General features: G+C 52.9%; 2 protein-coding genes across 4 annotated transcripts in view; both read right to left on the bottom strand.

Annotated features, from left to right (window-relative positions):
• The window catches only part of LLGL2 (LLGL scribble cell polarity complex component 2), a 33,259-nt gene extending 30,800 nt beyond the window's left edge, over positions 1-2,459 (bottom strand). For both annotated transcript variants that reach the window (XR_014616626.1, XM_084218506.1), the window contains exon 1: positions 2,357-2,459. The gene's annotated coding sequence lies outside the window, so the exon portion shown is untranslated. The remainder of the gene's footprint in view (positions 1-2,356) is intronic.
• Positions 2,460-4,039: 1,580 nt separating this feature from the next.
• TSEN54 (tRNA splicing endonuclease subunit 54) lies at positions 4,040-14,040 on the bottom strand (the record flags this gene model as incomplete). Of its 2 annotated transcripts, none has more annotated exons than XM_084218330.1 (11): positions 4,040-5,249; positions 6,314-6,430; positions 7,129-7,189; positions 7,653-8,275; positions 9,340-9,438; positions 9,778-9,830; positions 10,772-10,870; positions 12,107-12,190; positions 12,327-12,390; positions 13,446-13,598; positions 13,992-14,040. In XM_084218330.1, the coding sequence occupies 11 exons, from the start codon at positions 14,018-14,020 to the stop codon at positions 5,099-5,101; spliced, it is 1,533 nt and encodes a 510-aa protein (XP_084074456.1). In that variant the 3' UTR covers positions 4,040-5,098. The 2 variants fall into 2 exon arrangements, with proteins under 2 accessions (XP_084074456.1, XP_084074455.1); XM_084218329.1 differs by having other exon boundaries at positions 5,111-5,249; positions 6,314-6,470; positions 13,992-14,020.
• Between the last annotated feature and the right edge of the window lie 205 nt (positions 14,041-14,245).

The following is a 14,245-nucleotide window of genomic DNA, read 5'->3' as shown; positions in this document are numbered from 1 at the left end:
AGATCCTCTAAAAAGAATTTATTTCAGTGAACCTGTAGAGACAGACAACGTAATGAACAGCTGAACAGACTGTGGCAACACTATGTGCATGTAGCTGCCCTCCTAAAACACAAATAATATTAAACAAAGTATCAGACATCAATTCTCCAAGAACTCTTTGAAAAGAATCGAGAACTAATCACACAACTCAGGCGAGTTCATGTACTGCCAACAGCCTTGTACTCGGAGTTACCAGGAACCACCCACCTGCAATGAATTTGGGAATTGTGCAAACCTTGTGTGTCATTAGGACTCCTATTGTGTTCTCCTTGTCATGAGGGCATGACAACACAAAGTTTCAAAATGCTACAGCAGAACAAAGTCTTTGCACTGAACAACATTATTGCCCATGATGCAAAACCTTTTGTAAGCTTTGCTAAGGAGCCGTGAATCAAACAGAAAAGTGGCTTGTAACTTTGGAGCAGCACTCTACAAACAGTGGGACGATGGAGCGTTTGTTTCACAAAGCAACAGAAAGAGATCCAGCTATGAGAAACGTTTATATAAGAACTGGAGTTTTCACACAATTTCTGCACAGAAACCAAACCAGCGCCTCCTCTGGTATTTTAAAGAAAGATGATGGTACTGGGAGTATCACATACTCTTATTGCCATGTATTAACTGCAAGACATACATTTAAAACCTCCCTTGCTCTTTGACATTTCTCAAGCTTCTGTGTCAGCCAAGAAAAGACACACCTCTTCCATAAGCAATTCCCAGGAATAATTATGTTACCATACCAGAAGGCCACTGGAAGATAAAGAGCTCTCAACTGGTTTAACTCCTCCAGTACTTTTCTTTGGTCAGCTGTTACAGCAGATGCAATTTGTTCAAAACGAAATAAAAGATGTTCCTCAGCACCATCCTAGGAAGTCGTCTGAGAACTCTTCTCCCTCTCCAATACCACGAACTATATAGAGCCCCTTGACAGGCTACAAGCAGCACTGAGCAGGATTAGAGACTGCTCACTATTGGCACGGATCATCCTCATCTCCTCCATGGGCCAGTCTGTCCCTACAAGGAACGTGCCAGGATGCATGGAGGAGCCTTGGGCCGTACCAGCACTTTGCATTCCGCTTGCCAGCAGCACCAGCTTCCCGATTCAAAGCTCAGATCACCAGGCAGCTGCTCTGGGCACACAGCTTCAGCTGGGACTTGGTAAAGCCAGATATTCCAGTTGACTGAAGTGCTCTCAGATGACTACAAAGAGCACCATTCCCCATCAAGTAAGACATGACAATGGACAACTTTTACTTCTACCACCTCAGTGGAGCCGTCCCCCTGTCCTGTCACTGCCCCCATACCAACACATGGCTTTGTGCCATTGGCTGCAGAAACACAGACCCGGGAACCTGATTCAACTGCACTACACCATCAACAAAACTAAACACAAACAGGCAAAGCTTTCTCCAACACCAAGGTTAAGCCTCGGCTCCAGGAGGGGAGATACCAGCAAGAGCCTGTTCCCACGGCACAATGCAGGGCAACCTGAGACAAAGGCTGAACTTCCTTCATCGGTTTATTACACCTGTTTGCTGCCTGCTGGAAGTAACGCGCTCCTTCATTCAGCAAGTTCTCACAACTTTGGGGAGAGGAAAGAAAACCAACAGTGACAAGATGCATTTAATACGGGCATAGGGAAAAAAAAAAAAAGAGAGAAAATGCTAACAGAATATCCCGAGGGAGTCAGAGTCACTGCAGTTCTTGTTCTTGTCTTCTCCAAGACCCGCTGCTGGGAGCCGGCGGCAGCACTGGAGACCCGCGGGGCCGGGCTGCGGGAAGGGGCATCTCCGACCTAAGACCGGGCGAGAGCGGTTCCCGCAGCCCCCGGGAGCGGCCCCGGCCCGGACCCGCTGGAGGGCCCGGCAGGAAGTCCCGGAGCGGCCACTGCCGCCACCTCCCCCGGGGAATCCCGGGACGCGGAGCGGCCGCGCGGTACCCGCGGGGCTGCGCGCTCCGGCCGGGACAGACAGCGCAGCGAGCCCGGGAGCGGACACAGCAGCAAACAAAACCCCACCAGCGCCGCGACTGCAAGTCCCACGGGGAGACATTACTGGAGTCCCCGGGTACGCCGGGGCTTCACGCGTGGGCAGCCCCGACACAGCCGGCCCAGGCAGTGCGGAGAGCCCGGGCACCGGCGAAGTGAAACCCCTCGGGGGCGGCGGCACCGGCGAGCACCTGCCGGCCCCGCCGCGCAGCCCAGCACGGGCGGGCATGGCGGGGGCCGCCCCGGCGAGCTCTGCCGGGGCAGTGCCGGCCGGACCACCCCCCGGGACCCCTCCCGCCTCCCCGCGTGGACCCAGCGAGCGGCGCTCACCTGCGGGGGCTGGGGCCGGGCCGCCCCGGCCGCGCTTCGCTCCGCGCCCGCTCCCCCTCAGCTGCGCGGCGGCCTCGCTCCGCGGGCACCTCCGGGCGGGGCGCGGAGGGCGGGACCGGGGGCGGGACCGCCCAGTAGGCGGCACCGTGCTATGCAAACAGCATGCGTGGGCGTGGCCTCGCATGCAAACAAGGCCGGACCGCGGCTCCGCCTCCCTTTCAGCCAGCGCGCTCATGAATAATTCAGCAGCGCGCTGGCTGTAGCCAATCAGAGAGCGGCATCGCCCGGCTCGGGGAGCGCGGGCACCCGGCATCGAGAAAAGGCCGGGAAAGGCGGCCCAGGAAAGGGCGGCGGGGAAAGCCGGGGCCGGACTTCAGGGCCCTTCCTCCCCGCTCCAGCCCCGCGAGGGAGCTCCCAGCTCTCACAGCCTTGCCTGTGAAAATAGGCAGACTGCAAAAAGTCGAAGCCTTTGCTGGAGAAAGGAATACAATGTCCCACCGCACCGTCCCGCAGCAGCCACCCTGTGTCCTGCTGCAGGGAACAGCAGATGGATAAGGAAGCTGCATTTATGTAAAGGGCAATGGCAGGTGAAGGTCTGCCCACTCTGCATCCATGCAAAAGCATGAAGTTACCTCTGACAAGGGTCCAGTAACAATATTTCACCCATGTTTCCAAAAGTGATGTTTTTCAATAAAACATTCAGTTCTCTCATCGTGCAATGCTCAGCCAATCTGCATTGCAGGCCAAAGTGGAGCAGTGGTATCAGTCTGGATCATGCTCCTATTCTGGGGTGGGTTAAGGCACCATCAGATGTTACAGTGCTGAGCAAGGCAGCCACAGTTTCTCAATCCTGCCTGCAGTGGTTATTAAATTGTAATTGTCTTGTGCTGAATCAGGGAGTCTCTGCTCCAGTGAAACTCACTGGGTGGCTCTCATAGAGTTCATCGATACAATTCCACCTTGGCATAAAGAGATGAGACTGATTGAAATCAACAGGAATGAGTTTGACCTAATTCCAGGACAAACATGAGCCTTGCGGGTCAGGCTGGAGTTCTCCTGGCTGCGCCTGTTCTTAGAAACTCCCTTCCCACTGCCTTTAATCTGTAGAACAGTCTGGGAGAATTCTGAGGGCAGCTGGGGCTGCCAACCCCGGCTTTAGAGAAAACTGTCAGAGCCAAAGCCCTGCTGGAAGGAGGAAGAGGAAGGGGAGGGAGCGTGGGAGGAGCCGCCAGACCCCTCACCTCAGGAGAGCCCCGCCGCCTTCCAGCATCTGATAACTGGGGCGTGTGTGTGAAACAGGAGCCGGCGCTGGCAGCGGAGCCCCGGCACCCTGGGCTACGATACCTCTGACCACGCAGGAGGAAGATGAACGAGGAAAAGGTGTCGTGTGCCGACAGGAACTGCACGCGGATGTAGGGACACCTCCAGGCTCTGAGTCACGCTGCCCTCCCCGGGAACAGGGCAGCGGCTGCAGCCAAGCACAGGCGGCGTAGGAGCAGGGTTACCAGGGTTACGCAGCCACAGGGCTGCATGACCTTGAGCAGGCATTCACCAGCTGCTGCTGCTCCCGTCCCAGTAGTCTCCACAGCTTCCCTCTGCATAAGTTAACATTTCTAGGGGAGTTAAGAAATACACCGAGGAGCTTGAATCGTTGGAAAAAGATTTTTTTATTGCTTAGCCTTCTCCACATCTCCAAAATGAATTAAAAAAATACCAAATAAAACACATCTAAACCAGTTGCTATTACAGTTCTGAAAACTTTGATATCAAACACAGCCATGCTTAGCTCACTTCCACCCACTGAGCAGACCTTCTGGCACCTGGCACTTTTGGCATAGAGGCTAAAGCAAATTTGGTACCTAGAGGCCCTGGTGGAGAGCAGAGTGGAAAGCTCATGAGGAATTTGTAGCTTTTCTCTTTACCTAGGGACCTCACACGTGCAAAAGAAATAACGAGGATCCACAGCCAGGAAAGAGGACGTTGGGCTGAAAGAAAGGGGTTGCAGTTCAGCCCTGGTAAGACTGCCAGATGCAGTGTGCTGATACTGGTGGTCAAGTTTTAGCATTGTGTAGCCAAAATGCATCTCAGCACAGCTGCTGCAGGAGGCCAAGCTGCCATCTGCAATGCTCTGGGGCTTTCTGTGGCCTCTGGCTGATGAAATTGTGTTCAAGGCACAGTTTCTTGCTCTCAAGTGTCTGGAAACTTTCCTCCAGATGATTGAGTTTATGGCTGTGCCCTTTTCAGACCAGAATCTGATCTGATGGTCCTTGGCACAGCTGAATGACAGAGGCTCAGGCCACCAGCACTGATCAGCTTAATCTGTCCCTGATTGACCCCAGTGACACTCCAACCATTCCATTGGTGTAGCACAGTAGTTCTTTACATGTGAATAAAGGATAACCAGCAAAGTGTTTTCTAATGGTCCACAGTCAGCAAAAGATGACTCAGGAAAGGCAGGCTGGTGGTCCATGAGGTGAGAAAGTTGGAGAGCCAGGGGCTTCAAGAACAAAGCAGTGTGTACTCCAGCCCAAAAAAGCCCAGATAAGCCAAACAGACTCGTGTGCTGTAAATGCACATTATGTCTGAGCCATCTGGGTGGATGAAGTCTGTAACAGCCAATACAGTGGCCAACTTCCCAAGGTTCCAGGCTCTGTTTTCTGTAATATTTCATTAATCAGGAAAACAACTCCTGAGTAACACTCTTCCCTTTATCCCATCCCATTTCTGCAAGTGACAGCAACTTCAGTGATAAACATCAATGGGCAGCTTGAACTCCTTCAGTGAATAGAAGGTGATTTCTCCATGATCCACCAGTGCAAAGACCAGAGGGACGTCCCCACTCAGATACGTCACCTGCTTCAAAGCCCGCAGGGAGGGGATCTGCTCATCAAAGCTACAGAGAGAAAAAAACATCCTGTTTGTTCTCCAAGCAACAAGAACACAGAGACAAAGCTGTCCTGGCCAGCCATCACAACAGCTCCCTTTGGCCTGAGGAGCTGGTAGTGATTCTCCCTGCAGTCCTGCCAGCCCTGAGAGTGAGTACCCAGCATGCCTGGAACTGGGAGCTGTTGAATCCTTTGCCAAAAACAAAGATAACTGCACACTGCTCCACACTGTGCCCATTAGATGTGGCTCACAGGGATACTGGCAAATGGTCAATCCACTGCAATCTTAATGCCTTTGTGCTGGGAAGATCTTTAGGTTGCTGGGATCACCATCTGACCTGCTTTTCCCTCCTTTTAATTCTTCAGAGTCTGTTTGCTCATCATTGAAAATATTTAGGCAACAAGGATCATCCTACTGGCTCATGACATACCTTGGTAAAACTGCATTACCACCTTCCTTGCTCTGTCTACTACAGCTGCAGAGAGCAGAGGGACAGTTTTAATAAAGCAAAATGAGAAAAGGCAGAAACTGAACTTTGTACCTAGCTACGGAGTTCTAGTATCAGGTGCTGGATCCAGCAAGAAAGGAGACACCTACCCTCTGTTCTTAGTGATTTGAACGTTACACTTGACAAAGATCAAAACACTGAACCTATGGCTCAGAGACTGTAGCAAGTTCTGGGGAGGTTCATCTCTGCAGAATTCCACAGTGATCTGCACTGACTGAGGATTCAGCTCCGGTAACACTGGGCTCAACCTGAATTTCACGAGCATTGCATAAAGGCTGTGACTTCTTTCTCTGACTCCCAGTGATACTCAGACATGAGTGCAACCAGATGACCAAACAGTGTGGGTTGAATGCAAGGGCAGGGGAAAGAGGGGAGAACTGTCGGACACAGCCTCCAACAAAGAATGAGGAACTGAAAGAAAAAAAAATCCTGGGCAGGACCACCCTCAAGGGAGACACTCTGATGATCTGTAAATCTCACATGTTGGATCATTTACAGATTATTAGGACTTTGTTTCCACAACAACTGCAAAGTTTCAGAAACAGCACAAGATTCGAGGGTACCTCCGAACACACATCCTGACATGGGGCTTCCCAGGGTTTGTCTTCTTAAACTTGGACACAGCATCTGCTTGATACACGTTGAAGTCTATCTTCATGGCCTCTGGGTCCTCCTGCAGCCTGCAGGGGAACACACCCACACAGGTATGGGACAGAAACACTGTAGGATATGCGTACAGCAGAGGAAAGAGGGAGCAAAAACTCCCTTTAGTTTGGATCTTGTTTTGACTAGTTTGGGTCTCTTGAAAGGCTTCACTCCTCAAAGGACTGACCCTGCAACTGTATTAATTCCTTTGCAGAGCTTTCCTGCGGTCAGACCAGAGCAAGATCCTGGCCCACATCTACCCCACACCCTTACAAGAAGCAGCACTAACAAAGACAGGAGCAAAGCTCTGCAGGAACTGCTCACAAGCACCACACAGACTCTGAGGTAGGAGCAGAACCCAAAGTCCCAAAGCCAAGGTTTCATAACCACTGAAGCAGGGATGGCAACACATTCCAGGGATGAGGCACAGGTGAAAACCAATCAAACCTCTGGCTGGGGGGCAGAGAGGGAAGGGCGGGATAAAAGAGGAAGCCAGCTGTTTTAACTGGCCTGGAAAGCCCTGGCTCTGTTGCTGCAGGACCTGCTACTCCATGGAAATGTCACCCCCTCACTAGAGATGCTAGGGGGTCATACACTGGGTTCTCTTGGCACCCTGGATGTGCAGCAGCTCCCAAAATGCTGCTGGGAGCACCTCACAGACCTCACAAGCAGGGACAGCCACAAGACATTCCCACTCCCCAAACAGCTCCAAGCTGACTGGTTGGATACTAACCAGGAGGCTCCATCCAGGATGTGGGAGGGCTGCAGTACACTGATCTGCTCGAGGAGTGCAGCTGGAGGGAGAAGGAATAGGAAAGGATCAGACCAGCAATTTCCCTCCCAGGGCACTCCAAGCACTCCACACCACCCAAGAGCCTTCCTCCTCTGACAATGGCTGGCAGCTCCACAGTCACCACTGGCTACTTCAAAGACTCAACTTCCTCATCTCCTCCCAGCACACAGCCCAGACACTCTGCAGTTGCTTTGCATCTTGCTGGCCCTGACTGCACATGCCTAACAGCCCAGCAGGAAGGACTGCAATACAGCAGGACATGGGGAACGGATTAGAAACCCTCCCAAGGCCTTGTTTATCCTGGCACTTGAGTGGGCTATAGAAAGATTCTCCTGCTCAATGTACTGTCCCCAAAACTGATGTTCAGCTTCTCCATGTCATCCTTTTTGCTGCTGCATACCACACGCTTTCTCAGAGCTGGGGGGGGAGATAATGGTCCCTTGTCAAGTTCCCAGACCCACTACCTGGCGAGGTCACTTCTTCTGGCCGCAGCAGTGGTGTGACAGCTTGGTCCCAGAGGTGTGAGGGTCGCTTCCAAAGCCTCTGCTGTCTCCTCTGCTCCAAGAGGGCTTTGTACTCCTGCCAGTTGGAGCAGCGCCTCACCTCCTGGTCAGCATTGACACTGCTCTTGTACCTGCTCTCCCTCTCCCGCTGCTTCCTCTCCTTCCGCGACAGCTTCTCCTGTTTCTGATTGATCTGTGTGCACCAGGAAGCTGCATCCACCTCCCTGCCTGGCACGTTCTCTGGCAGGAGCCTGCTGTCAGGGGAGGGCAGATGTGTGCATGGCTGGTCTGAGGCCATGTTGGGAAAGGTGATGGTGGTAAAATCCCAGCGGGGTGCATGGGTGCCAGTGCTGTTCTCCTTGTGGTCTCCAGCCTGCCTGCTGGAGAAGCTCAGAGAGTCCTTTTGTCCTGTATCAAGAGGAACTGGCACTGACTCCCCCTCTGCACTGCCAGCACCTGGTTCCTTTGGCTGCACTGACAAGGGCTTGTCATCCACTAGAATGGAGTCTCCATAGTCATCTCCATCTTTGCTGGAGGCCCCTTCTGGAAGGTCTTCATATACTTTATGTTTCTTCTCATGCAACCTGAAGACAAAGGAACAGTAAAAAATTCAGGGAGAGCTTTCTTTCCTTTGAATTCTGCCTGCTCCCTGTGAACAGGAAGAATGCAGTCTGAAGGCTGAAGGAAGGACAGCAAAGGTGGCAGGAGCCCCCAGATTAGGTCTGCAAACCCTTTACAACAACTTCTTTGTAAGACAAATGAGAAAAGAAAAAAGCAGGCAAAACTAATGAGTGAATGCCAAAGGCAGATTAAACTTCTGAGAAGTCCTGCACAAGTTTTAACTTCAACGCCCAAGAGAATCTCAGCCTTGATTTGTATAGACAATGTTCCCAACCTGCCATGCCAGGTCCACACCCCAGACACTGACCCAAACACCTCCATGCAAACACTATGGACTTCAGCCAAAGCAGCACAGACAGAAACCTGCCTGCCAGCACCTCTTCTTGGTGAGATTCAGACCCTGATTCCAGAGAAGATGGGGCAGTTCTTAGACCAGCAGTTTAATCTCCCAGTTCCTACAATTCCACAACTCCCTGGGCACTGATTTACTGTCAACAGAGACTCTCCAGCCTCATCCTCCCCGTTTCTGAAAGGCTGACGCCACCTCCTGGGAACTGTCAGAATTATGAGAAGAATTGCTCATTGTCAGGTCGTGGTGATATTTCAGACATGTGCAAGCCCTAGGACCCAAGTCTGCTCTCTGCTGCTGAGTCTTGGCAGGTAAGTTGGACTGAGGAGGTAGATAAATGCAAGATGTGCACTGTGGTAGCTGTGCTCCTGCTAAGAAAGAGTAGGAGGAGGCACCTGACATGTATTCCTTTTGCACTGGCCTCTCCACCCTTCTCTTTTGACATCTCAGCACCACAGCAGGGGCAGCTGGGGGCAATTTGCCCCTCTTAGCCCTGGAATGACAACACACGTGACAAAAGGGACCACTGCAAAGTCTCCAGGAAAAGTGCTGCACTGCCTGGGAACAGCCAAGAGCAAGGTGCCATACAAGGTCACCCCAGCGGAGGGCCTGGGGACACTGCAGCAAAGCAGCTGTGGCATGAAGAGGATGGGAGAAGGCTTTGGGCCACATCTTTACCGGGGGCTGGAACTTCTCCTCCTCTTGCGATGGTGCTTCCCAGAGCTCTTGCAGTGACCTTCCAAGTTCAGCTGCCTCTCATAGGAAGATGGGACAGTGCTGGAAGGAGAGACCAACACGGAGGCTGAGAGCAGGGTGATGTAGAGAGGAACTACCTTCTGCTCAGCCCCCAGGACACAGCAACCAAAGACACGGAAAATGCCCAAGTGGGACCACGATGGCCCTCAGTTCACGCCCCATTTCATGTTCCAAATCACCTCCTCAGGAGGGAGGAGCAAGGAAGGGTAGAGTGCCACTTTTAGCCATTAATCCTCCCAAGAGATGGAATGCAGGGCCAAAGTCCTCTTCTCTGGTCCCATTCCCTGGGGCCAGGCAGTGGGTACAGAGAGTCTCAAGGTCTTCAAGGAGAAAGCAGCACGGGAAGGAAAAGTTGGTTACCTGGGGTTGAATCTCAGTACAATATAACCCAGTTGCTTCAAGTGGCTGAACACCTTAGAGCAAAAGAAAGCAAGAAGGTTAAATGACAGCTCTAAACACAATTTACTTCAGTTCCACTACAACTGAGTGAAGTCCTGGGGTGACTTTATGATGCTCGTATCCCCATTCATCTATTTAGCCCAGAAATAGGTTTTGCACCTTTAAGATTGGTTCTGAGAGCAAAGGTGGGGGGAGAAGAAGCATGCAGTTTGTTTTCAGAAACAGCACTCACTCCTCCACATTCCTGCTCCTGGGCTGTGCTGACTGCGGACAGGCAGATGGTGGGACAGAGCTGTCTTTCGCTTTTAGTTGGTTTTTAGCTAGCTGAGGCAGAGAAGCTCCCTGGCCTGTGAGTTTTCTTCTTCTTTGGACCTGTTTAACCTGCTCTGGACTGAACACCAGAAGAGCCCCAGCAGCTCACACCTGTGGCCCACTGGGCCAGGCCTGGGCTGCAACATTTCCAGTGCCAGAGGGACTGATAAGAGACTGAGTGAGCCAAGCTACAGCCCACAAAGGGGACTTTTCTGATTTGTCATCTCTTTTGGAGGGGAAGGTTTTATTGTTTAATATTGTTCATTTTTCGTACTGGTGAATGCTTTGCCTGTTGAATAAACAGTTTTTTCCACTTTTCTCCAAGGAAATCTTTTTCTCAAACCAGCTGGGGGAGGGGCCACTTGAATTTGCTTTCTAGAAGAAACCTCTTTGGAGGTTTTTCTCCCAAAATTGCCCTAAACCAGGACAGTGAACACAATGTGGCACTGGCAGAGGAGCAAATACCAGGGTTAGGACTCAAAACAAAGGTGAGGAAACAGGAACTGAACATCTGGAAGAAGGTGAGTGTGAACAACTAAAGATAACTTCCCTCCCTGATCCTCCTACCCTGCTTCCAGCTTGTGTGGCAGAGGTTGGGCTTTCTGCCTTCATCCTCCTCCAGCAGCTGGAGGTCCCAACACACCTGGTAATGTGACAGGCTCATTGCCTCCTGGCACAGCAGGGTCTCGTAGGCTTCCTGGATTGACAGGGGCACATCTTTGTAAAAGAGCTGGACAGAGCCCTGCAGGGCAGAAGCTTGGTGTGAGTCACAGGAACAAATCTATGCAAGCTCACAACCTGTCCTTTCCCGCTGGTCCTGACAGCTGGTCCCAGCACCCTCCCTGCCATGATATTCATCTCTCCCCATGTGCCACCTTACAGTCCCTTTCTCATACCCAGTTCCCCCATGCCCTGGTTTGATCAGCCAGGTAAGAAGTTCCCACCCCCAGCTCTCAGCTCCTGCATCTGTTCAGAGGATGCAGCTGGAAGCAAAATGCTCAGCTGATAAAATAACCACTGCTTGGAGAGATAAATTAACTTTGATGATCTAAGTGATTCAGGATACAGCACAACAACAAAAGCACCTATGACCAGCATAACTGAGAACTGGAGCAGAGGAATGAACAGCAGCTTCAGATGGCATCAATTGGTGCCTCCTCAGAAGCATTTACTTCCTTTACAGACCCAGAGATCCCATAGGTAACTTCCCCTGGGAACAGCAAATGACCTCCAGGAGGTTGTTTTAGGCTACACCTCTTTTTCCTCCTTTTTGTCTTTTTAAATGGTGTTTACTCATAAAGAAAACAAAACCCTAGGAACCACACCTTTTCCATTACATAGGCTGAAGGCATCTCACCGGTCTTTTCTGCTTTTGGGGGGGTTTTGTACTCAGCATCTGATTAAGCCATTTTATTGCCATCAATTTGTTTACAAACTATTTCTCAGAATGCCAGGGGTAAAAAAGCCCCACCTTTGCTGCCAGGATTTAAGAGATGGCATCAGATGCTCACAATCTGTTTGTTTGGCTGAGGGATAAAAGTTCCCTTTAGATCAATGCACCAATTCTACTGATAACAGGATTTGGTGGAGAGACAAAAAAAAAACCCTTTCCACAGCAAAGAAAGCCAGCTGATCCCTAAGCAGCATTTCTGCAAGCAGAGGAGCACTGAACACAACATGGTCTCACTACTCTGTCTGCCACATTTAAATTTCTTTCTGCCATATACACTGGGAAGAAATCCCAAGCAGCAAGCCCAAAGATCTCTGCTTAGGCTGAACAAACTGGCCACAGATCGAACTAACACACTCTGTCAGTGACACAGAGGCTACTTGAGAGTACAGGGTATGAACCCACAGCCTGGTGACCAACAGGTCCATCAGCAACACACTAAAAGAGGCAATTCCTTGAGAATCAGCTGTTTATCAGTTGTTACAGCTCCTCCAATCAGTGAGGGCCCAGTGCCCTCATCCTACTTACACACTCCAGCAGGTACAGAGCTTCCTCGGGCAGCAGACATTGTTTGCCTCGTTCTGAGAACCCCATGGTGTGCCAGAACTTTCTCTGGAACAGGAGCAGAAATCCCTGATTGGTTCTGTACCCTGCTGACAGCCAGGCTCCCTTCCATTGCAAGAAGCAAATTAGGGAATCTGTGAGGCAGCAGGAGATGATGGCGCAGAGCACACTCTGCAGCACTCACCGCAGGGGACTTCAGCTCCACGATGCCCTGTTCTGGTTTCCATTCAGCCTTCACCAGATTCTCCCTGAGAAGAATAAAGATTAGTTTGTTACTGCTAGTGTGACCTACAAAAAAAAAAAAAAAAACCAGCTCCTGGTGTAGCAACACAAAACAAGCTCAGGAAGGTGTCAAAGGGCAGGAAGTTTCCAAGCGGCATTTTTACAAGGCATTAGAAAGCCATCCTCCCCTGGATCTAGCAGCACCACTTTATCATCACCAACCAGTTAAAAATGTCTTCAGTCAGCACCACAGAAACATGTCCACAGGCTACAGCAGCTTGCTGGAGATGCACTGCCTAAGCCAGGATGCGTGAATATTGAGGAACTAACAGAGGTTGCCCAAAGAAGCTGTGGCTGCCACGTTCCTGTAAGCATTCACTGCCAGGATGGATGGAGCTCTGAGCAACCTGTCTAGTGGAAGGTGTCCTTGCCTATGGCAGGGAGTCCAATGGGCTGATCTTTAAGGTCCCTTCCAACCCAAACCATTCAGTGATTCTGTATCACACAGCACTCAGCTGCTGCCAAGACATGCTCTAATCACTGTACCCCACCCACGGGGACTCACAGGGGAAAATTAATACCTGCAGGCCAAGCAGAGAAGGCTTGTGTTGAGAGGTGGGTGTGAATGCCTCCCAAGTGATAAGCGCCAAACTCTGGCAGCACTGTTGAAACCACCAAGACTGATAAATCAGGGGCACTGACACCTGGTCAAATCGGCACAAGGCCACACAGGAGCACCTACAAGACATTCTGTAACTTGGATCGTGCCCAGGAAAGCTATGGCTACAGGATTATACACACACCTATGAAAACCAAGAGCCCTGTGAGGGACTTTCTGAAGCCGCAGGTGTGCCAGCATGTCCCTGTGCTCCTTCAGGGACAGCCAGGCTGTGTCGCACTGCTGCTGCTCCAGCACGGGCACTGAGTGCAGGTGAACTGCGGGGGGCTTACTGCGCTGACCAACACCTCCTGCTACCAACAGCTCGATCGCATCCGTAACCCCAGAGCTGTGCTCTGCCCGCCGGCATCACCCCTTCCACGGGGAAAGCCATTCCCAGCGCCGCTCCGGGGATGGACTTACGGCCGCTCCGGGCGCTCCTCGCAGAGCAGCCGCCACTGCTCCTCGCCGCAGCGCCGCAGCTTCTCGGCCTGCCGGGCCGAGCCGTCGGGGAGGAAATCCTTCTGCCCGCGGGGGCTCCGCGGGGCCTGGCGACGCTCCGGCAGCTCCGCCGTGCTGCGGGCGACAGCGGGGTGGTGAGGGACGGGAGAGCGGCCGCCAGCCCCGGGACCCCGGACTGCAGTGCCCCCGGGGCCTCCCGGTCCTCCCGTGCTTCGGCAGCCCCTCCAGATCCCCGTACCGGGGGTTCCCGCGGTGCTTCTCCAGGCCCCGTATGGCGGATCCCCCCGGTACCTCCCCGGCCCTCTCATCAGTGGCTCCGCCCGGTGCCTCCTTTTCTCCGCTACCGCGGGTCCCGCCGGTGCCTCCCCGGTCCCCAATAGCGCAGGCTCCCCCGGTGCTCCCGCGACCTCCCGTAGCGCGGGTGTCTGCGGTTCCCCATGGCACCTCCTCGGCCCCCTCACCGCGGGTTCCCCCGGTGCCTCCCCGCTTTCCCCCCTTCCGCCCCACCTGAGGCGGCGGGACCCGCCGGCCTCCATGGGCACGTGCCGGAGCAGCGTCCTTCCGCCGCCGGGCACGAGCGCCGCAAGAGGGGCGGGCTCCGCCAACGCGCCCCCTGGCGGCTCGGAGGACTGCGAGCGGCGGGGAGCGGGCACGGGGAGGGAGCGGAGAGGGGACCGAGCACCCAGGGCCGGGCAATGCTGAGGGACAGAACCGGGCACCGGGGCGGGACGGACCACCCGGGGCCGGGCACTGCTGAGGGA

This window comes from Fringilla coelebs, assembly GCF_963513975.1.
Source record: "Fringilla coelebs genome assembly, chromosome: 19".
NCBI classification, from domain to species: domain Eukaryota; kingdom Metazoa; phylum Chordata; class Aves; order Passeriformes; family Fringillidae; genus Fringilla; species Fringilla coelebs.
This window is presented reverse-complemented; position numbering and strand designations above follow the sequence as displayed.